Source organism: Momordica charantia, assembly GCF_013281855.1.
Source record: "Momordica charantia cultivar OHB3-1 chromosome 11 unlocalized genomic scaffold, Mcharantia_2.0 BLBB01000011.1, whole genome shotgun sequence".
Taxonomy (NCBI): Eukaryota; Viridiplantae; Streptophyta; class Magnoliopsida; order Cucurbitales; family Cucurbitaceae; genus Momordica; species Momordica charantia.
Genome location: NW_028275159.1, coordinates 1923437 through 1947708, shown reverse-complemented (window position 1 = coordinate 1947708; position 24272 = coordinate 1923437). Strand labels below are relative to the sequence as shown.

At 33.4% G+C, this 24272-nt stretch overlaps 3 protein-coding genes and 1 non-coding gene across 6 annotated transcripts; 3 read left to right on the top strand and 1 right to left on the bottom strand.

Annotated features, from left to right (window-relative positions):
• Positions 1–605: 605 nt before the first annotated feature.
• Positions 606–2281, top strand: LOC111025848 (putative acetyltransferase At3g50280). Its single transcript, XM_022303732.2, has one exon. It carries the CDS (start codon positions 822–824, stop codon positions 2202–2204), a length of 1383 nt encoding a protein of 460 aa, XP_022159424.2. The 5' UTR covers positions 606–821; the 3' UTR covers positions 2205–2281.
• Positions 2282–5195: 2914 nt separating this feature from the next.
• Positions 5196–7249, top strand: LOC111013269 (NAC domain-containing protein JA2). Of its 2 annotated transcripts, XM_022287729.2 has the most exons (4): positions 5196–5702; positions 6045–6350; positions 6731–6879; positions 6982–7249. In XM_022287729.2, exons 1-4 carry the CDS (start codon positions 5223–5225, stop codon positions 7091–7093), a joined length of 1047 nt encoding a protein of 348 aa, XP_022143421.1. In that variant the 5' UTR covers positions 5196–5222; the 3' UTR covers positions 7094–7249. The 2 variants fall into 2 exon arrangements, with proteins under 2 accessions (XP_022143421.1, XP_022143484.1); XM_022287792.2 differs by lacking the exon at positions 6982–7249 and having other exon boundaries at positions 5197–5702; positions 6544–6873.
• Positions 7250–8547: 1298 nt separating this feature from the next.
• SBP1 (S-ribonuclease binding protein 1) lies at positions 8548–11550 on the bottom strand. 2 transcript variants are annotated; one of them, XM_022284221.2, is made up of 4 exons: positions 11363–11550; positions 11133–11233; positions 10401–10717; positions 8548–9301 (listed from the first exon to the last, which is right to left on the bottom strand). In XM_022284221.2, the coding sequence occupies exons 1-4, from the start codon at positions 11440–11442 to the stop codon at positions 8774–8776; spliced, it is 1026 nt and encodes a 341-aa protein (XP_022139913.1). In that variant the 5' UTR covers positions 11443–11550; the 3' UTR covers positions 8548–8773. The 2 variants fall into 2 exon arrangements, with proteins under 2 accessions (XP_022139913.1, XP_022139921.1); XM_022284229.2 differs by having other exon boundaries at positions 10401–10693; positions 11363–11549.
• A 7473-nt stretch (positions 11551–19023) lies between these two features.
• On the top strand, positions 19024–19095 carry TRNAE-UUC (transfer RNA glutamic acid (anticodon UUC)). The gene has a single exon. It is a non-coding gene; the product is annotated as a tRNA-Glu (tRNA).
• Positions 19096–24272: the final 5177 nt, after the last annotated feature.

Below are 24272 nucleotides of genomic sequence, written 5' to 3'. Positions count from 1 at the left end.
TCAAAAAGTGATTTAGTTATATGTTAATTAATCTACAATTAAAGTCATATTTATTAATTAAAAAAATTTGCATCAATATCCACTATTTCGTGATTTTTCTTGAAATATCGATGGACATTGAACATGTCCGTAAAATCGAGACATCGACATTTCGAACCTTGTACACGCTGCAATTTTTCACAAAATTATAACCTCTTTTACTTGATGTAATTTTATTTTAATTAGTAATTGTTTTTTAATATTAAATAAATTGTGGAAAAAAAGTATATTACAATAAAACCAAATAGTAAAACAAATTATAATTTATTTTTTAATGAAAAATAATATTGGCACACAACAATTTTGGAAAACACTATTGAAAATTTTCTTATTCCTAGACAATTTTTAATAATCCACCAAAATAAATAATTGAGTATATTGTCAAGGTGAGCATAGTTCTAGTCACTCACTAGTGAGTTCGAATCCCGTCCTAAACGTATACTAAAAAAATTAGTAAAACAAATATTTTTGGTGGCGAACAAAAGGATTTCTTTAATAAGTATGGAAGGAAACTTTTTTTTTCTTTTTTTTGTTTGAATATCAGACCTTTAAAAATTTTTAAACTGAAACATCAGTAGTTGGTAGGGGTGGTATTTCAATTTTTATTCTCTTAACCTTCCCTGTTCCGATCCAAATAAAAGTAAAACCATTTTAAATAGGGATTTGTTGAAAACACAGCAAAAATAATCTATACTCAACCTTCTATCTATTCTTCTATTTAAACTAATAAGCAACTCGACGGGAATCATTAACCCAACACTCCTTCCCTCAATTCCGACGATATGAATCCCAATCCCCAAAATGTTGATTACATTTCAGAGTGCTTTATCCAACCTCACACCATTCCACAGGAATCCAAGAAACCATATTACCTGAGCCCATGGGATCTTGCCATGCTCTCCGCCCAATACATCCAAAGAGGCCTTCTCTACGCCAAGCCTCCGGCAGCCCACGGCGGCGCCAGCGCCCACTTCATCCACACTCTTCTCCTAAAGCTCAAACGCTCGCTGTCCATTGCCCTTGTTCATTTCTACCCACTCGCCGGACAACTCGCAACAATTCAATACGAAGACGAAGGCACTTGCCTCGTTTATGTGGACTGCAACAACAGCCCCGGAGCCAAATTCATCCACGCCAGTCTCCACATGACCATTTCCGACATTCTCTCACCCACCGATGTTCCGTTAATTGTCCAATCTTTCTTTGACCATGACAGAGCCCTCAACCACGACGGCCATTCCAGGCCGTTGCTGTCAGTTCAGGTGACGGAATTACAGGACGGCGTCTTCATTGGGTGTTCCATAAACCACTGCATAGTCGACGGAACCTCTTTTTGGCATTTCTTCAACATGTGGTCTGAAATATTCGAAGCAGAGGATGAAAATATTTCAATCTCACGCCCACCGATACTCCAGCGGTGGTTCCCGAAAGCCCATGGTCCAATTCTCAAACTCCCATTCACCCACCCGGATCAGTTTATTACCAGATTCGAAGCGCCCCAACTGAGGGAAAGAATGTTCCATTTTTCTTCAGAATCCCTGGCCATTCTCAAAGCCAGAGCAAACGCAGAGTACAGAACCGACAAAATCTCCTCCTTCCAATCCTTATCAGCGCTGGTATGGAGAAGCATAACGCGAGCCTGGGGGCTTCCACCGGATGAGACCACCGGCTGCAAATTGGCAATAAACAACAGATCCAGACTGAAGCCACCGTTACCCGAAAATTACTTTGGGAATTCAATTCAAACGGTGAGAGGAGTGGCGAAGGTTAAGGAACTGTTGGAAGAGAATCTTGGATGGGCGGCGTGGAAATTGCACGAAGCTGTGGTGAATCACAGCGACGATGCGGTGAGAGCTCTCATGAACAAGTGGGTGGAATCTCCGTTCGTGTACCAAATTGGCCAATTGTTCGATCCGTCGAGCGTTATGTTTGGAAGCTCGCCGAGATTCAACAAGTACGGGAACGTGTTTGGAATGGGTAAGGCGTTGGGGCTTAGAAGTGGGTACGCCCACAAATTCGACGGGAAAGTGTCGTGTTACCCAGGATCTGAGGGAGGAGGAAGCATAGATCTGGAGCTGTGTCTTCAACCAGATTTCATGGCTGCTCTCGAGTCTGATGAGGAATTCATGAATGCTACAACTCCACACCCCCCTGCACTGCGCTAGTTGTTTTTGTTCCCAAATTAAATCACAACTCAAAATTATCCAAACCAAATGTAACAAAATTGGTAGTTTTCTTTTCATGGCCTTTGACAAAGGGACAGAGGGACAAAAATATAATTTTTTTTTTTAATAATAAGGAGTGAATTTTTCAATGGTAGATTAAATAAGCCAATGAGCTGAGTATTTTCCATAACTAAAATTTTAGAAACAAACCTGAGGTCCCAACCATAAAGTATTGCAATGTATTTTTATATTCTAAAACATTTTGGAAGAGTCCATTCATTAATGTAGATATCTCGGACTAAAAAATCAAAGATTCAAATTCATAACTTTTAGTTGGAGAAAGATATGTCAATTGAACTAAACTCATGTTAACAAATTAATATATTTAATAATAAATACATATTAAACATATACAATTAAATTTTAAAAATCTAATTTAAAAGTTAAAATCATCCAACAACTTATTATCCTAACTTTTGAAATAGTTCAAATATATGGAATAAACCATATTTGTATCATCATTTTGAGAGTCAAATTAGTGTTATTATTATTATTTTTTGAAAGCAGTCAAATTTAGTAATTAGAGGGAGTTCTCCCGGTTTTATCTTTTTTTTTATACATTAAAAGAAAAAAAATGTAAGTTGACAATTTGAACCATTTCACATCCATCCTATATATTTTATCCAAGTCAACTTTTAGACCAATTCATTGCACCAAGTTTTCAAAGAACCGAATCAAAAACAAACTTTTCTACTGGATGGATAAAGCTGTCCATCCCTACCACCACATAATAGAGAGTTTTGGGACATCCAAAGTAGTTACGTTGATGCCCAAATTGAGTGCAACAATCGATTAATTTGCAATGTTTCTTGCAGTACCTACAACTAATTAAACTAACACTGGTCTAGTCTTCATCTTAACACTTTGTGATGTTTAAGTTGGTGTTTGAATCTTAGTAAATAAAGTAGAGATCAAGAGAGATTAGTGTGCTACAAGTTAGTGTATCAACTTGTGGAGGAGTTTTAGTTTTCCTTTTATAGGAGGAAGAGATACGTGTGTATCTTCTTGAATCTAGATTGTACCATTGGGCGATGTGTGATCGATAGATAGTGCACATTTTTGAACAACGTGGAATCATTTTTCTCCAATTGTTTGGAGTTTGGTTCTAGGAATTCCTACCCGAGGTTCTGACACAGGCTATTAATGCATGTGGGTCGACTGCTGTTGAGATACTTATAAATGAATTAAATCTACCAACCCATTCGCTTAGGTTTTTGGGTTGAGTGTTGGGTTTGTAAATAGTGCAAACAAAGTCCCACATTGGTTAGGGGCAGGGGTGATCCATGGTATATAAGGGAGGACAATTATCTCTATTGGTATGAGGCATTTTGGGTGGAACCAAAAGCAAAACCGTGAGGACTATACCAAAGCGAACAATAGGTACCGTTGTCCTTAACACAGAGTCTAGGTTAGAGTGTTGCAATTTTGCATCTTTCCAAGCCCACAAGTGAGAGGAGTATTGAAATAGTTATAAATAGATTAAATTTTCCCAATCTATCAATTTCATGCTTTAACTTGATTTGGTAGAGTCTATGACATAGGTGGTCTCACAAGGTACAGCCACGTGTCAGGGTGAAAATTTACCACCCATAACAAGTTATTTATTTTATTAAAAAAGGAGGTATTTAGAATATTTGTCAATAATAATATTATCCCTTCAATAGCTGCCCAGTCCTCTGCTCGTATTGCTTTTTGTCGTGAGAAATGGGAATGTCATCCATGACGATATATCCATGTTTTAGAAATATGGATTTTTTAAAATAAGGTAAGTTGTTTTTGTTTTCAACTGTCAAAAATAAATTCATAATTGGAAATTATAGCAATATAAAAACAAGAATATGTACAATTGGGTGGGCCTAAGGCCAACGCAGCCGATCGGAAAATAAAGCATAATATTTTCCAACCAACCGCACGTGTGGATTCATACTTCCCATTCTTAGTATCACATCTGTCCTCCTCGGACCCACTCATGTGAAACCCAAACAGCTGAGTTACATAATTCCATTTAATTTTGGCAATATCAGCTAGAAATCATAGAATAAATAAAATACTAATTATATTATATGATTGGCTATCAGCATAATAAATGTGTACTTGAGAGTGAACGAGTGATTTCCAAAAAGAAATTTATTTAAAATTAATTTTACATTTAATTTGAAGTGATTTTTATATATTTAAAAGTAATTTTTAATTTTTAATATTTGGTTTCAAAATTAATTTTTTAAAAATATTATTTTCTTTAACTGTATTCACACAAATGATTTATTGTTTTTCACAAAAATAAAGTTGTTATTCCTATTGAAATGAAAATTTGAAATTGTGAATTTCAGTGGTACAAAACATCATCTAAATTTTTTTTTACAAGATCCATTTAGCAACTATTTCGTTTTTTTTTCTTTTCTAAAATTAAGTTTGTGTTTAGTTGTTTTATTATCTATTTTTTAAAAATTTATTTGACTAAGAATTAAAAAATATTCTTATAACATGGAAGGAAAGAGTGAGAAATCAGATAAAAATTTTAAAAATAAAAACTAAAAAGAATAGTTATCAAACACAAAAGCGAACCTTTTTTTTCAAATAATCGAATTACCATTTTAAGAACTGTTTCGAAACAATTTCTCAAATTTTGCATCAAACATCAGTGGGGAGGTGGCATCTCGAATTCCAGACCGAGAGCCAAAAAGTCTTCGACATACCCGTCATTCAGCCAATCAGAGCCCAGGGCGAAGCAAATTCAGTCAGCTAATGCAGTCAATCGCTACGATAGGATTATGACACGTGGTGTTAAATTCCAAGTGAACTTTGCGATGGCATATCCAACGGCCCAAACAAACGAATGCATCAGCACTGGTATGCACGCGACGCAGGCAAGCAAGAAAGCCTTCAGCTGCAAGTTTCCGCTTTGGGCGCTACAAATAAGGAGCAAAAACACCTTCATTTGCTCTGGAACAAGAATTTATGGAAGATCCTCAGTTGTTCACGGCGCCATCTTTTTCTCTTCCTCCCGGCTGCCGTTTCTTCCCCTCCGATGAGCAGCTCCTCCGCTCCTACCTCTCCAACAAGACCTCCGCCACAATTTTCCCCAATTCGCCCCACAATGGTGCTTCCGCCGCCTGCAACTTAATCAAGGAGCTCGACCCGTTCGATTACGATCCATTCGATTTGCCGGATTTCGCGTGTTTTTCTTATGGCTCCAGTGGAAGAAAGAAGCACTGGTACTACTATACTGCTACTGCTTTCAGGGAAAACAGGGGAGGACGGATAAGAATGAAGAGCGGGTACTGGAAAAGGAAGGGGAGAGTGAGGGAAGTGATTGGCCATCGAGGAATTGTTCTCGGAATCAAGAGGAGTTTCGTCTTCTATTTGGGGAATTCCATAAAAAATGCTGTAAAGACCAATTGGATCGTGTACGAGTATGCCCTAGGCGATCATCTTAAGGTACTTCGCTCGCTCGTTCACCTTCCAATTTACCTACTATTGATTTCAAATCCAGATTCTTCTACTCACCATAGATAACATAATTATCAGGTAATATAAAATTGCTTTTCCCTTTTCATCGTTTCCTAATCGTACAACATTCCTGGTTTGTAAAGAATCTATTCAGTTCACTTTTATACCCGATTATAATAGGCTTTGCTACTGATTTGTTTACTGTACTAATCACGGTCCATTTGGAAATTACTGAGTTTGATTTGATATGTTATCTTTGTCTCTACTAGGGATAGGGTTTTGGGGGTAATTGTGGATTCCTAAGGTCGAAAATTCGTGTTTGATGCGCAGGCTTCTCTTGTATTACATCGTGTATTTCTAAGTAGTCGGGGAAATAGCATTTTGGAAAATGGCTTAAGTTCTTATGGTGAAGGAAGTGTCTCAGAAGTATGTCATAATCAGCGTGATGGAATCGGAGCAACTAATATGGTTGATGCTGAGGCATGTGAAGGAGATATTTTGAACACAGTCAATGGCCACACTAGATATGAAATGGGACTGGGACAGGCTATGAAGCCAAATTGTCAAGTTATTACTGATCCTGATTCTGCTACTACCACTTTACAAGTTCCATCAGAAGCTTATCCTTGCGAGATGGTATTATTAGTTTGTATCAAACATTTTTCTGCTTCTACATTATCATAATCTGTTTCTACCACATGATTCTTAATGTTGGGGGCAAAGACCTAAGAAAATAAACCATATCCCATGGTTATTCATTTTAATTCAATTCCAAATGGTTGGGCTTTTTTTCCTTTCATGACATTACATTTCTGTAATTTGTGTGCAGACGACTCCCTCGCATGTAATCCCTACCGGTTCAATGTCTGCTCATGTTATAGACAAACAGCAACTAATATCTATTCTGGAGCGAGATTATCTAGAACTAGATGATCTTGTTGATTAATTTTCCTCAGCAAAAATCATTACCGTCGGGTCACAGACATCTGAAGATGAATGTTTATTCTCACTCTCAGGCTTATTCTTGCCTGACATTAAATTCCAGATGGGATTTAAATTCCTCAGGAAAGCGACACCGTCTAGTTATTGAACCATCTCTTAAATGGAAAAGAAACTCATTCATGGAGTTAGCAAGATTGGATGGCGGAGCAGATTACCAGTTAAGGTAATTGGACTGCCTTTCTTTGTGTTGTTAATTTTCATTTATTCTTCCCCTGATTTTTCAGGAAATGAGTAGTTTTCCTTTTTGTTTTCTTGTTTGTTTCAGTGGATGTAAATTTGCAATGGGCCAAATGTTTGGAATTTTTCTCCTGATGAACATGGAGATGTCGGTTTATTCACCGAAATGGGACGGAGGACATGAATGTAGGTGGAATTGATGCTTTGTTGTGTATATAATGTTGATGTTCTTCCGTTAACCATGAATCTTATATTTATGCTATTTATGTTAACATTATATCATCTATCCATGGACTCTTCATGTCTGCCTTTAGCAGGTCACCCCTTAAATTATCAAGATTTTCCTTCACGTTGAATTGCATAGATCTTGATGGAGAATTATGAATGCCATTCTGCATAAGCATTAAATTGTTTACATGTTGGCACCTTTCGCGGCTTCTTTTCAGATTTTTCATAGCATGGATGAATGAAATTTCTATCGTGAGACAATTTTTATGCTACTTTGTGTCATAATAATTTGGTAGAATTGTTGATAATAATAATAATGTTATTTTTCAGTTATTGAACTTTCAAGACTGGGTCTAATAGGACCAATTTTGTTTTGAAAAATGCTAATAGGTCTCATGATTTTTTATTGTGTTTAATATATCCTTAAATTTTAATGGTGTTTATAGATTTCTTAGCTTTCAATTTTTTTGTCTAATTGGGTCTCTTAATAATAGGCATCTTACTCAATTGAACTACCCTAATTCGGTTGGATTGAATTGGCTTACTTAATAATTAACAGATGCTACTTAGTTTGTTAGTAACATGTTCATGTGTCTAATAATAGGCAAGAGTATACATTATTGATTTTTTTTTATCCCATTTTTACCGATTGTGTTTCATTATGCTTGTTCAGGAAAAAATAAATACATGCATTGTTGCTATTTGCTAACTTTAGGCTTTTATGTAAATCTCTATTAGTCATTTTGTGGAGAGTATTTCTATAATTTGAATCCATTCCGACTTCTTTTTTCTGATTGGAGGATAATTTGTATTTATATTGAACTCTAACGTTAACTCATCCAATATTGTTGCACTACATACTTTCTCCATTTATCAAACACGATTGTGAAATAAGTAAAACTTGTCTTTGATGATCACTCACATAACATGCCTCAATTTATCCGTAGAGTAAGAGAGTAAGAACACTAATGCCTATAAATTTGTATTAGTCAGAATAAAAATTGTCAAAATGGTTGCATTTATAATCACGTCAAACTACAACATCGATTGGTCGGGGGGAACTAGTCTAGAGAATACATTATCATCTGCATTTCCCATCGGTAGAAAACAATTTTCAATTGAAAAAGTGATTTCCCTATCTGTAGGAAACAATCTTTAGTTAGAAAAATGATTGTAAGTGGTTGCTACAATGTGTCTACCTTTATAATCATTAGATTCAAATTTAAAATTTGTATGCCCCTCATAAATATTAGATACAGATTTAAAATACATTTTATAATTTTTCTTATGTACAAAGAAAAAAGAACCAACATTTTTCTATTTAAAAATATAAAATTGTTCAGAAACATTTGTATCAATTAAAAAAGAAAAAAGGTTAATACACATCCATTCACTTTTGAAAAAAAAAATTGACAAAAGACAAACCTCCAGCGTACAAGTCTATATTATTTCTATAAACGTTTGGATATTAACTACAAATAAAAGATAGTTAGTATACAAATTCAAGATGTTAAGTCATAAATCGTATGACAACTCTATGAAATGAGACGCGTATAACATAGGGAACAACTTAGCAGAAACAAAGACATCATTATCACATGAGAAACATATACGAATTAAGCATATACTTTAGTCGTACACAAAGCATCCCTCTACATATAAACTTCCATGCCTATGAATTTAGAGGATTGACACAAGGGGCAAAAGGTAAGCTTACTTTCGCAATCCTTGCACAGGCAGAGATGCTTACAAGGCAACAAAAGCATACACACTTCATTAACCCTGCAAGCCTTACAGGTCATCAACTCCTTCATGTCATTGCTGTTGCTGCAAAGCAGTTGAAAATCAAGGGACCGACCATTGCAGCACGAGGCAGTGTCTTCGACCTCACTATCCCCACATCCTTCCTTGCTATCCCTGCTTTGGGCATACACTTGCTGAAGATTAAACTTGAGGGCTGTGATCATGTTTTCGTTATATCTAGCCCGCTGCTGCCAAGCACCTGCTTCCACAGTCAGCTGCTCCATTCGTTGTTCGAGCTCAATGTTTTTCTTGTTAATACACTCCACCTCAGCTTCTTTTTCACGCAGTTTCTGAAGAATTCTTTCCTCCACAAATGAGAGAGTCTGGAGTTGATTGGCTTGGATCTTCTCTAATATGGTATGTCGTAACCTATCACCCTATTGATAAAAAGGGGATTAGAGGAGGAAGGTATATGACTGTAATTCAGAACCACCCATAATTGGAACGGCTATGAAGACATTCTTGATGTAATAAAATGGCCAATATCAAACATGCAATGCAACAATTCACTAAAGCCATTGTGGTAACTGATCACAAAGAGAACTATTAAGTAAACAAGAAACAAGGTGCCACACTGACTTATAAATAGCCAGCAACAGTAAGAAAAGGTTAGGAGAGTGCATACTGGATATGCGGCCAAATTATTAAAACAAAATAATGCTGTGAGAAAATAGATAGATAAAAATTCTAACTTCTAACAATATTTCTTTTCTACAAAGAAAAGATCTATCAATAAAAACAATGTAAAAGGAACACACTGGAACTTATTTCCACAAGGTAAAAGAAAGCACCATGTATCATAACAGTATTAACTTGCCTCTAATTGAAACCCAAATTCAGAAACAAAGATAACCCTGATAAGACAACCATGAAGGATTGGCCAACATCCAATGGTCAAAAGGACAAGCTATAAACTCCAACGTCTTTGAAGTCATAGGTTGAACTATGAATTTTTCAAAATCAAATGGTACAGGGTTAAAGAAATAATCTTGTGGGATTAGTTGAGGTAAGTCAGCTTAGACACTCACGTCTAAAAAAATGGCAAGCAACTAATTCATAGGCAAATTGAATGATAGATAGCCAAGCTCATTATATAGTGGAATCAACATTCTGTATCTATCCAAAAAGTGAAAATAACGGGATTAAAAGCAAGCTTGAACATGAGACCAAACTTCATTATAGACCTGTTGCATCTTGTTTTATTTCATCAAAACACCAAGAAATATATTTAATAAACCACAACACTACCAAGTTCATGATAAAGAATTAATAAGATAGGTTAGCAATTAGCATGTGCCAGGAAGGGTATCTTTTGTATAGAGGGAGCTATGTGACCTTCACGTTCGGTAGTTAGTTGAAGGAGAGACTCAGACCTCTCAAATAGTCTGAGAACCTTTACTCTCCCTCTGATTTCCATATTTCCAGTTCAATAAACACTATATATATCAATTGTCAAAACAATATGGTAATCCAGACCTGAACTTTGAGGAACTTCTCAATATCTTCATCCTGTCGCTGTAACTCGAGATCAACGTCTTCACCTATAAGAGAAACCAAAGGCGAGTCTCCTGTAGAAGCCATGCGGGTGTTGTCAAGTGATAAACCCAGTCCTGTCGAAACTGGACGTGGCTGCAAGAAATCAATGGATGATATCTGGGAATTGTTTTCAAAAAGATCTTGCTCCTTTAATCTTTTCTTCTTGGGTTCTATGCCATACATCAAGGGAAAATCTGCTACTCCATCACTGGCATCCGGTCCAGGGGCTGTACCTGGTGCAAACCCGACTACATGAACTAGAATAGCAGAAAATACATGCCGTAAACAAAATGTTAGTCTAAAATAAGAAGCACATGAAACTGGTCCAAACAACTAAAAAGCTGAGATTGAATTTTGAACAAACAGGAGCTAAATCAGAGAGATTCCATTTGTTTGCTGAGGCAGTTGATGTAGAAAAACGAAAATTAAGTCCAAAGTCTTTAAATGGTCTCTATTAAATTTGTAACCCTTGGAAATTCCAGAACATGAACAAAAAAATGAACTGTTTGGTAAGAAATAGCGCTTTTTTTTTGTCATAATAACAAACCAACAAAAAATATACTGCTTCGAATTGTCTCGACCCAAATTCTCAGCAAAAGTATGAGCTGACAGGGAAACCAAGAAACACACAAAGTAAAAGGAATGAAAGAAATAAAGGAAAAGAGAATTTACATGGAGGAACGTAGGGCGGATGCTGGGAATGATCCTGCAAATTGAAGGGGTTGAAATAGGAGATCGGCTGAGAAACATGAGCATCAGCAGTGTACAAGTTCCTGCAATTAGAGAGACAATACAAAAATAAAAGAATGCAGAAAAGAATCGAAACTGTAGGAAGGAGGCGATCGCTAGGGTTTTAACGATAACAAAAAATCTCCTTTGACATTGCGGTGAAGGAGAATTACCGGAAAGAAATAGATTGCTGTTGTTGGTGTTGATGTTGTGGTTGATACTGTTGCTGGTACTGATTTTGAGGCAGAGCCATGGAGCGATGAATTACCGGTGAGAGAGAGGGAGGGACGGAGAAGAAAGGGCGTAGGGATCAAGTAGATAGCTTGTAAAGACCAATACACGACCGCCGCAAATTTTGGGAAAGTTTCGTCAAATTTGTTAGACGCCCCTCCAACTTTTTCCAAATTGCTTTCTCACCCTGTACATGTATCGTATTCACACTATCGCAGCCCAATTTGTGAAGGCCCGAATTTTGGATTCCTTTAACTGGCCCAAAATGATGGGCCTGGCGGTGGCCGAAGGAAAGCTAGGCCCATAGACCACCATGGGCTTCGAGCTCTGTAGGCCCGAATTTTGCATTTCTTTGACGGCTAAACATGACGACTTGCTAATGCAAGAGGGAAAAATAGGCCCAAGTTATGGTACGGGCTTTGTAGGCCCGAATTTTAGATTTCAATTACCAGGACCAACATTATGGCCTGCTAATGGCAGAAGGAAATCTCGGCCCAAATTGTAGTACGGGCTCTGTAGGCCTGAATTTTGGATTCCTAAACTTGTTTGAATGAGATAATATATGAAAAGTAAAAATTTATATAATATATATATTATTCAAGTAAATCAGTATACCAAGTCACTCATATACACAGAGAGATGATTTTAAATAGTTAAAAACAATACAGTGGTTGTAGGTAATAAATAATACATTGGGATATCAAATAATAATAATAATAATAATAAATAATAGATTGCATAAAATACCAAAGTGAGTGCTTAAAAAAAAAAAAAAAAACCAGAGTGAGGATAGCTCAGCCGTAATTGGCATATATCCAAGAGGGTGTAAGTTCGATCAACACACCACATGTTGTACTAAAAAAATAATAATAATAGATTTGATGTGTTATAAATGAAAACACCTTTTTAATTAAATTTTCATGCTTAAAAAATCATTTAATTATCTTATGCCCTACAAATACTTAGTCACCAACCATCATTAAATTGTTGACTAATAAGAGGTATGTAAAAATAGAAATTTCTGGAAAAAACAAATCAACTATCAATTTTTCAGCAGTGATCATTATAGAGATATCAGTATTTAAAGGTCTATTAGATAACGTTTTTGTTCTTTATTTTTGTTTCTTTATTTTTAATAAAGAAAAATAGGGCCAACACCCATAGGTTGAAGAATGATAAAACAATATTTTGTATTTATATTTTACAACAAAATGATAATGGAATAAGAAACCTATTTACTTTTTGTTTACAAAATTTTTATAGAAAATTTTTCTAAAAATTAAAAAATTGAAATATATAAACAATCGTCGAAGACTTAGATTTTTTAATATATAAAATTGAAAATGAGAAATAAAAAAGGTAATAACCTAAACGTTGTTCCTATATTTTAACAGTAGCAATAAAAGTATTTCATTCTAAAATTATGAAAAGCTTTCAGAATCTTAGCCAAAATAATAATAATTTCTAATTATTAGAAAAATCCTCACCTAAAAAAATCCTGACCATATTTCAAAATTTAGAATAAACGTAGAGCAGTAATTTGCAATTTTTTTTAGTTAAAAAGTCGTGAGTTCTAACCATCCCACCTAGCTTTTTTACCAAAAAAACAAAAACAAAAAGCTAATAAAATAGCTTTAAATAAAATAGCTTTAAATTTTATTACAAAATTTAAAAATGTCTTGTTTAGGAGTGAAAACTAAAACCAAGTAATTATAAGCACTTCCAGGTGCGACGGTGTGGATTCAGGGCAGTCATTTGGTGGTAGCAGAGGCTGAATGGCAGTTGGGTCATGAAAGAAAGTAATTATAAGAGACAAGTTCGAGATGGCATGAAATTTAAAAAAAAAAAAATCCTAAAAACAAAGACCATTATAAAGAGGAAGTCTAGAAAATGTTTAAAAATTTTAAAATATACATAAAAGAAATTTATAACGAAAAAAACTTATTTTTAAAAACAAAATATATATCAAACACAAAAAAGAGAGAAGAAAATGGAGGAACTTTTTCATGATACTCTAGAAAGTGATGACAAAGATGAAAGTGAATATGCTTCATCCATGATTGTCACACCGCATCACTAAAAGTTACAAAGATATATATTAAAAAATTGTAAATTCAAATTCCACTCTCAGTACATATATTGTTGTATATATAAAAGAATAATTATCATATTTGTATCGTTGTTATCTTTTAATAGTTTCATTGCTCACTTATAATAATTAAATAATTGGCGAACGTTTTTAGTATATAATAGATTTTATTTCTATTTTATTTTTCACTATATCAGCATCAGTTAACAATAATTTTTACCAATTTAAGGACGTAAAGTTAATAATAATATTAAATTATTTAAGAAAAAAACTTCAAAACATAGACAGAGAGCAGTGGTGGAATATTATGCCCCAACTAATCATTTTATTTTTTATTTGTTATTTTTAAAAATTAAATTTAGAAATTTTACTTTCAAGTGTTCCTTATCCTGTTAAACAAAGATTTTCAAAATCTACGTCAAATTTTCAAAGTTAAAAAATGACTAAGAATTAAAATATATTTAAAAAAAGGTAAACCTACCGATAAAATTTTGAAAAACAAGCATAATTTTTTGAATACAAAAATATAACTTTTAAAAGTAGAAATCTAAAAAGAAAATGATTATATATAAATTTGATCGGTCTTCATTGCCTATCCTGTCCCGTCAACCTCATGCCTTTACTTTGGCTTTGGCTTTTTCTTCTCTCTCTCTCTCTCTCTCCTGTTCTTGCTTTTTTTTTTTTTTCTTCTTTCTCTGTGGACTGTGTGTGTTCGACCATGCATCTAAACCTAGATCCAGCAGCATTTGCTTTTTCTTTTTAGAAATACCCATTAAGGAAGAGGACAGTAAAGTGGGACTTTTTCAATTCAATTCGTTGGGTTCAATCATCCAATATATCCCCTCTCCCTTATTCCCTATAAATAAAAAAAGCTGTCTTTTTGTGGGGTTTCAACCCCCACCTCCCCCTCTGCTATCACTTCCCTCCTTCCACTTTGTATCTACTTTTCTCACTTATATTTGTAGACTTCCCTTCCCGCCCAGTTTCTGACTCCGACCGATACATTCTTTTTCTCACTTTTAAACTCCCCTTTTCAAGACCTCATCTTCTATCTCCCACCTCATTAATTAACCCTTCTTCTTGCGAGTACTGAACCCTACGGCTTTAGGACACAGTGGTTTCAAAAATACTTTCATTGGCTCCACAAACTAAACTTTATGTTTGAACTGATTGAGTTGCCTAAAGGGTTCTTGTTTGTGGAGAATTAGGTGGTTGTAGTTTTATGAGTATAATTATTTTTCCCAAACCATTTATTCCATTTTAAAGAAAACCTAATATGATTTTTATCAATTGGGTTCAATTCAATTACCATAATGCACCTATGTGTATTACCGTAATTGGAAAGACAAAACAAAAGTGCTTTTTTTTTTTAAGTAGCTAGTCCAATTTGCAAGTAATTAATAATGTGTTTGGAATACTTTTTAATATCTAATTACAAAGGGTTTTTAATTAATTGACAGATTATTTTTATTATGTTTGCTTACCTATTAAAAAAATTACTTTTTATTTTGGTTCAAGCCCCAAAACCTTAATTACAAAGTGTGCTTCATATATGAAAAGAATTCGCCCGGCTTGTAAAAAAAGTGTTTTTGAGTGGAGCATTTATCTTTTTAGCACTTCTGGAAGATAGTTAGTAAATGTTTGGTCTAAAAATACATTTTTTTTTTAATAAAGAGAGTGCTGCGTGGCTAAAGATTATGTGAAAAACATACACCAGATAGATTATAAAAGAGCACTCTAGTTCATGGGGATCTAAAAATACTTTTATCTGCTTTTTTTAATCTATTTTTATAAATTTTAGAATTATTACTCACCGTCTAATTAAAAAAAAAAAAGCAGATTGGTTGAACATACTCTTATGTGATCATTATATCAAATAAAAGAAACAGTTTTAATCTTCAATAATATTTATTTTAAATAATTGAAAAGCATGTCAAACCAGATGGCAAACCAGATGGCAAACCAGAATAGTAACTATTTGTATTATAAACTTTTGTTAAGATATCCCACCGGATTCTTAACAAAACATCCTTTTATGTTTCTTTGTTGTTACCAAAGTTTTATTACCATTGTGATGTTCATTATTACATCAAGCAAAAGAAAATGGTAATTTTAAATTAACGGACTGATAATGCGAATTCCAGAGATCAGATCAGAGGGGTACTGCAAGAAATTAATGCATTCGTGTGTGTGGCAATGTAAAGTTTGTAAAGGGTTGAGAGCTGAAGGGATCTTTGTATTGCTGAAATGGAGCTTTATGTCTTTAAAAAAAGGGAGAAAGAAAAAAAGAGAGAGAGAGAAAAAAAAGTAGAAAAAGGAATTCTAGAGAGAGGGGAAAGAAAAGGGGAAGAAAAATAATGGAGAGAAAAAGAGATGATATAACTTAACTTGTAGTTGTATGCTTTTACTTTTAACGTTAACTACAAAGTGGAGTTAAAATTCAGTCTCTATGGGGAGAAAAAATATAAGCCCCCAAGAAGATGATATCTTTAGCATTTTTGGTATCAGGAAACTCTCCTTTTGGGGTTTGCGAGGCAGCCACTTTTTCTAAAACGTCTCTATTTTAAGGGAGTTTCTAACTTTTTTGCATGGAAAACGAAATCCCCCTTCATTATTATCATCATATACAAACCAATAATCCTTTTAAAATAGAATCTCACGTCATCATGAACTTATTTCAACGATAAATGACATCTATTCGTTCCTTTAAGTTGGTCGGAGATCCAAACTCTAATACTCCAATTTGTTGTACTAAAAAAGAGATCAGTCATACTTTTTTTTTGTATATTATATGTAGGTGTGAGAATTCAGACTCACGACATTTTAGTAGACATATGTGAAGTTATCGATTTTTTTTTTGGAACGAAACCATTTCATTCATAAAATATGTGAGGTGACCCATTGACCCATGCTCACTTTGATCTTCCATCAATTACTTTGGTTTTGATGATTTCTCTACTATGTATATTTTTAGGCATATTATATATTAGTTATATATGTATAAGAACATTCCATTTAAAGGGAGAGGAAGAAGAATATACCTACATATAATTAAGATTTGATTTTTTTTTGTTTCCATTTTTTTTAATAAAAACATTATTTTGTCATTTTTTACTCATAAAAGGCATAATAAATATAAAAAAGATAAATATAACATACAAATTTTGAATATTTAATTTAAAAAATTAATTTCTATATAGAATAAAATTTTTGAGAATAAAAGATAAAAAAAATATTACTTTTTTCTTCCCTTTTTTTTACTGATCAATTTTCTTAAAAATAAATAAATCAATCAATAAACTAAATTTAAACTTTCAAAAATTATTAATTCCGTGCCTAAAAGATATGTTATATTTGTTTTCTTTTATTTATTATAAATTTTAATTAAAAATTAAAATAAATTTTAGAGTGAAAAATAAATTCAACTTCCAAATATTTTATTTTATTATATATAATTTAACCAATTAAATTAAGTTGCGATGGTCATTAAAATTATTAATTTATGTGTTAAATAAACCTAGCTTTACACGTAATTGATGGAAACTCAGATGCATCAATACACGTTGAAGAAACAAACAAACTTTGCTTTTATTCAACAGTGTCCTCTGAATTGGCTTTAGCCTCCCTTATTCTCTGTCGTTTCTAATTGTAATAAAAAATAATTAAAAGGAAACTTGAAGGGTTTCAAAGTTATTGCTAACTAAACATTTGTATCTTAATTACTTCTATTTTAGTTTTCCATTTTCAAAAATTTATGATATCCCGCTAACACTCAAGAATTTTGGTCAATATCAACGTTTTACCTTTTTGTCGGAAAAAATCTTGATGTTTACGTAGTAGAACCCGACATGTTTATGCAAGGATATGTACAACAGTGTGTTCCAGATTGCAGCTCGAACTCGACCTCTGGACCGATCTGAATCCTTGGGTGGACCTGCACAAAAAGGTGAGCACTCCGACGATCAAGTCAGTATAGGTCGGATTCCCAGTTTAGTTCGAGGCCAGAAATCATCGTACCTGATCGTGGAGTGAAGTCCTCTACTTATGGGTGGTAGTCCCGCTAATCTCGCAACGGTTACACCCGGTAATCTCGGGATCGTCGATTACACCCTGTAATCTCGGGACCGACGATTATGCCCGATAATCACGCCGCTGACAGTAGTTCGCATCGGCCCCCACCGAGCTTCCCAGTAGGTCGGACCTCGGCCAGGTTCACCTCGGCCCTCATACTTAGCATCTGTCAACGCTAGTAGTGGTGATCTCGGCCGTCCGAGCTGGGCATGACTCATGAGTCATCTTGGAGCACCAATAGGGGTCCTCCACGTGTCCAGGGTATTCTCTTCCCCAAACACGACAGTTGTCCCGTAATATTAATTCAAGAAGAGATATGGGGAGAGGGAAAATATACGATAAGTGTATGCAAAATGCATCACAAACTAGGCAGGGCAGGATGCAGTTAATTTATTCACACACTGTCATGTTCAGTGAGTCAGACAAGAGGTTGGCAAATGGCAACACAGACACAGAAGAAACAACCCAACCTTGTTTGTGTTGTCTTCTTCTTTGGATTTTGATTCTCTCTCGGCATTACAAACATCCAAAGATAAATAATTAATGTGTTTTATAATATAACTGATCACTACTCTACTTCTTCTTCTGCTTTGCTACACTATTCAATTCAATTAATATATTAAAAGCACAAATAAACAACTTTCAAGATTCTCGAACAATCATCAATTATTATTTTAAAACGTGCGTTCCATTGTTGGGTCGTAGAAATCAAAACGAACAAACAACAAAAATCGCGAACGCTCCTGCAAAATCGAGGCGCCTTTCACAACTGCCGCCGCGGCGCTCGTTTTTGTAATGGAGAATAGAGAGGAAATATTGTTGATACTAATTAAAATTGGGTTAAATACGTTTGAATGTGTTCTCTGCTGATTAAGTTTTAATTTAGTTTTGAGTATGTTTCAATTCCTTCTCGTAATTTTAAAATTTTCATTTTGGTATTCCTAAAATCCACTTATTTTTTCCTATTTTTTGCTCCCCTAAGTATAATATAATCGTAGTTAATTTTGTTAGTACAGCAAATATAGGAGTAAAAATTTGAATCTTTTAACCTCAATAATGAGTAAAATGCTTTAACCATTCAAAACATGCTGGCAACCATGGTTAAATTTTATAGTCTATTTAAAATTGCCTTTAATTTTTTTTAGTACAAAAAACATTTTTGATTTAAAAATATATATATAAGTCCCTAAACTTTGATTCAACATTTCTTTAAAATTCATGGATAAGTTAAGACACAATATTGAATTTTGTGTCCAATAGAATGCATAGTTTTTAAATTTTCAATCATTTAACCAATAAAAATAACACTTATTCGTTATCAGGTAAATAGAAAATATAATGTCATGCATGTTGATAATGGGGTATAATTTGTCTCAAACTATAGAGATCAAATCCAAATTTTTAAAAGGTACATAGAATAATTAAATTGCAATTAATCAATAATCCATTGTCGTCCAGCGGTTAGGATATCTGGCTTTCACCCAGGAGACCCGGGTTCGATTCCCGGCAATGGAAATTATTATTTTTTCCCTAAAAAAATTAAATTGCAATTAGTCTAACAAAATAGATGTCAACATTGAACCTAGCATTAAATCATGCATCTTGCTTCTGCTACAAACCCTAACGTGAATTACAATCCCCAATTCTTGTGTACGGCGCCAACGGAGGGATTTGAAGGACTGCCCACCGACACAAAATGGTTGAACTGAATTTGTTATATATCTCTTAGCCCCCGGGCCTCGAGGACAGCCTATACCGCCGCCGTGGAAAATGGCGTGCCGTGCTCTCAACGCCATGCCATTGAACTCTTACTCTTGGGAAATGCCCTAACTATGACCGGATCAGGATATTGGACTATGCCTCCCAAAAGTTCCAGCTTAAACAGTTTCCTATTGGTTTACGAGGCACGACAGCCAATCGGCTTCGAATTCAACAATTTTCTCTAATTCAGCTCGCTCCAGTATCCCCTCCATTAGCACACTCAAACATATCATATCAAACCGCCTGTTGGATCTGTAAGGATAATACAAACAAAGTCTTACATTAGCTAGAGAAAAGCAGGGTTATGATATTATCTCCATGGGTATGAAGTATTTTAGGTAAAGCAAAAAGTAAAGTCAGGAGGATTATGTCTGAAGTGGACAATATCATACCATTCTTTGAGATACTTGAGATACGAGCTGGTACTACTGTTCTTAACAACTACATCCAAAACGTGGCCCATTACTCCCTAATTTTGGATCTTTCTGTCCCCTGAAGATGACGCGATTTCCCAAAATTTGGCTCCACTATCCCCTTCAAATGAACCAATTCGTGCGGAAGTGAAACTTGAAACATGTAAGTTGGCATCTCAATGGGGTCTTCGGTGACGTAGCTTGATGTTTGTGACAAAAAAACTATCTAATTCTAGTCTTTTATGCCTCTCATGGCTCTTACTAATTTCGCCAGTTGGTTCACTGTCTTATATAGGCATGACCTTATGTGGGTTTAAGCCCAATCTTAGGCTGAGTGACAGACTTGCCATTTAAAAATTAATCTGACGACACTAGTAAGTATGTAATTGGTTACTAAATATAATTTTGTTATTTATTTAAATAATGAGGTGACACTCGATGATTGTCCAAAATTAATTTGCCATTTAACCAAACCAATTGCCAGTATAGAGTGATTTCGTGCGCTGATTGTGGCCATTGGATCCCGGAGAGGACCTTTGGGTTGACATCGTACGAAGAGGAGCCCCATTGAAATATCTCCTGCAATTACGAATTTAATATTTTGGGAAAATGTTATACATTGTTTTTAATTTTCAAGTGAGTGATTGAAAACTACGAAAAAAATAAAGAGTTTGAGATCATATATCTTACAGAGTCCGGCCGAGAGGAGCGAAGACAGACGTTGGGTAATGATCCGACAAATTAGACTGTCAATCAGATTCAAAGGTTTTAAAATGAGCATATTCCATCTCCGTTGTTTCCATTCAAATATTTATTTGTTTTCTGAATGCAGTGAATCTTACGAATGATCTGATATCTGTGAACTTTCTATGGTGGAAAGTGACAAAGGGAAGAACAAAAAGACACGTCGGAGCTCTAAATAGCCATATTAATTTAGGTTTTGTTTCACTATTTTATTTCTATTTATTCATTTTTTTTCCTTAAAAGAAATACGAGCCCATCTCTTTAGTTGGGTATGTAAGGAACATAAAAGAGAGGCTAAATATAAAATCATTTCAATTTAGCGAAATAGTAGAGATATAACGTAATTACAAAAAGAGATTTGATTTAGATGACCATATCGAAGCTAAGAATTTGATGTCATCATTGCATGACCTTGAGATGATCGAAAAGGATGGATTGTTCCTTTCCAACCAAATAGTCCATGGAATTGATCAACTACAATTATACTAAAGAATAATATTTCTTCACATTGTTTTTAATTTTATATTTTTTAAAATTAAATTTATAAATACTATTTTTTCTGTTTATTTTTTTATCTACTTTTAAAAATAAATTTTCAAAAAATTTAAGTAGTTTTTTTAATTTAATAAAAAGAAGTTTTCATTTTTTTTTTTTAAAGTTAGGAAGTAAAAAACATACCCAAAAAATGCAATGGTAAGAAAGTGAAGCATAGTTTTTTTTTTAGAAAAGTAAAGCATACTTTTTAAAAACATACCATAAAAAATAATCATTATCAAACAGGACTTGAAACTTTATTGGTTCAAATTTCTTCTAACTTCAAAGCCTATTTTTTATTCCTCCCATACATGGTCCTAGTTAGACAAAAAAAAAAAAAAAAAAGTCTACCATGGTTAAAAATGGATTGGGCAAAAATGAATTTTCTTTATAGACATCTCAAATATGCTATTAGGGAGTGTTTAGTAATTCACATAAAAATCTATGAATTTGAGTTTCACAAATCTCATATTTCTTAGTCCAAACACAAGCAATTTTCTTTCCAACAACATCACTCATGTTTTTCATTCATATTACAAATTATACAAAAAGTTCTCTCATCATCTCAAGACATTTATAAATTATTCTAATTAGGATATATGTTTGAGAATAATTTTAGTATAGCTAGAACACTTTCACTAATATCAAAATCACTACCATTTTAAAATAACATGTTTGACAATAATATGTTTGGAAAAATCCAAAATCACTTTAAGTGATTTCTGGACAATTGTTAGGAGGTGATTTTTCAAGCGATTTATGATCAAAGAATTAATCGGAAATTAGTCTTTAAAATGGTTGTTGTTTTAAATTTCAAATTTGTCTTTCTATTTCACTTTATTTTCACCTTAAAATTTGGAAAATTCTATTTTCCTTATTTTTAAAATTTTTGTTACTCCCTAACTTTATTCATCTTTAATTTTGTTTATTTTCTCTAATTTTGTTCTCTAGAATTCTTTAATCTCTTTCTAAATTTTTAGTTCCTATCTTTATTTATCTATCAATTTTTTTTCTCTTACTCTCTAAAATTTCCCTCTCTCATATTTTTGTTCCTCCTATCTTTTCTATCTCTAATTTCTTTTTTGTCAAATTCTGTGTTTGAATTTCAAATATTAATCATTCAAAATAACTTTTAATTATATAAAAACCACTTGAAAGATGTATAACCAAATGTTCAAATAATTATATAAAAATCACTTCCACAAAATCAATTATCAATCAATTTTTGCTAGACTAATTTTAAAATCATTCCTAATCAGGTCCTTGAACGTTGTTATCACATGATTTAGGTTAATCAATCTTGTGGGGCAAATGAATGTAAAAAAGAAGTAGAAGACAAAAATACCACTTTTAAGTAGTTGGATTGAAGGGGGTTTCACAATCACATATATTAGAGAAATGATGATGAAGGGACCCATTAATTCCATCCAAATCGTCTCACGGAATCCCTTGGATTGGGGGAAGAAGCAGTATATTACCAGCCTTAGATAAAATGGGACCAAATTCTTCTCTCAAATGCCTTTTCTATTTAACTTCCAAAAGAAGAGAAGAAGAGAAGAGAAGGAGAGCTAAAAAAAAAAGTTTTTGTTTTGTGATGTGCATGTGATCCAACAGCCTTTATGCTCCCTCATCATCATCATTACAAGTAAAAAATTAAAAAAAAAATTGCTCCAATAATATCTAAAGGTCCAGATCAGAGAGAGATGAAAGCTTTAGTAGATTCATTGGCAATGATTTAAAAGTTAACAAAAATCGAAACGTTGATCATAATGAATGATCGATGTTTGAATCTCACATATATAGTTTTGAATATGATCTTGAGAGTGATCATACATATAATCCATGAAATCTATGAATTAATTCTTTTGCATTTAAACTTTGATAATGAATCTAAATTTATAGGCATGTGGGTTTGTCTGGGTCTCATCGTTGCATCAATTAAAATCAAAAGGTATTAGTAAGTACTGTGGATTAATTTAATATTCTTAGATGGAGTCCCATTATATATCAATTCCTTAATAATCACCAGAATCATAGAGAATGTACCATGTCAGAAGTAAATGTAAATGTATATGATGTAAAGTTTCTTAAAGCTAGAAATTGAGCATTGTATCTTTAATAAAGGGAATGTGAAAGAAGAAAAGTAGAGAGAAAGTAGAAGAGAATATTGGGGGATAAAGATACAAAATTGAAGGGGAGAAAAGGAAAAACAAAGCTAGTATTTTTCTCTGCTTTTGATGGTAATTCAAAAGTGGGGTGAAAATTCATTCTCTTTTATTGATAGGGAAAAAATAGAAGCCTAGCAAGTCTAACATGTACATTGATTTAAGGAGACCCTTTTTGAATTGGGACTTTAGATTAGAGAAAGATATATCAGTCTTGGAATTGGAGGAAGCTGCTTTTTTTTCTATTATCTTTTTAAGGGGAATCTTACGCTTTTGCATGGAAAATGAAATACCTTCATTATTATAAGATATATTCTCACGAATTCCTCCATAAAAAAACTATATACTTTAAAGACATTCTTTAATCCATATGGTCAATCCTGCTACATTTCTCAACTACACAAACTTTTTTTCTTTACTACTTAATAATATTGATTTAGAAGATAAATAAGAGCTCTACATTAATTTTTTTTTTAAAAAGTATTTTAGAAGGGAAAATACTTGGCTCCTTACTAGTAAAAGCAACCTCCTCCTTGCCACCATTAAATATTTGATAACTCATTATTTAAAAAAAAATATAAATTTGTATTCACTCTCTTTCTCTTAGTTGTAGTAATTTAATGGTGGTAATAATAAAGTTTTCTTACTAGTAAGAAGTCGTATCAAGCTTGCTCTTAAACACCTTCACTATAAGCTTTGTTAACGAGAACCGATGAATGAGAATCAAAATTTTTATTTCCTTTAATAATGTTTATTAAATTGCAAGAATGAAATTAGCTGGTTGGACCAGCCTTTCAAACTTTATAATCATTTCGTGTAATCTCAGTCATCTCATCAAACCTTATCAATCTCATTTTCATTCCTTATTAGGTGCCCCCTATACTTTTATAATTATTACTTTACAACTTTTACACTCATCTATTAATTAAATCCATTACTTTTTAAATAATTGTTTTACCTTTTTACCATTTCTTTTTTTATTTATTTATATTATTAATAATTTTTCTTCTAATAAAAATTTATTCAACTTTTATTAGTTGATAGGATTTATTATAAATATTTCAAAATTCTATTT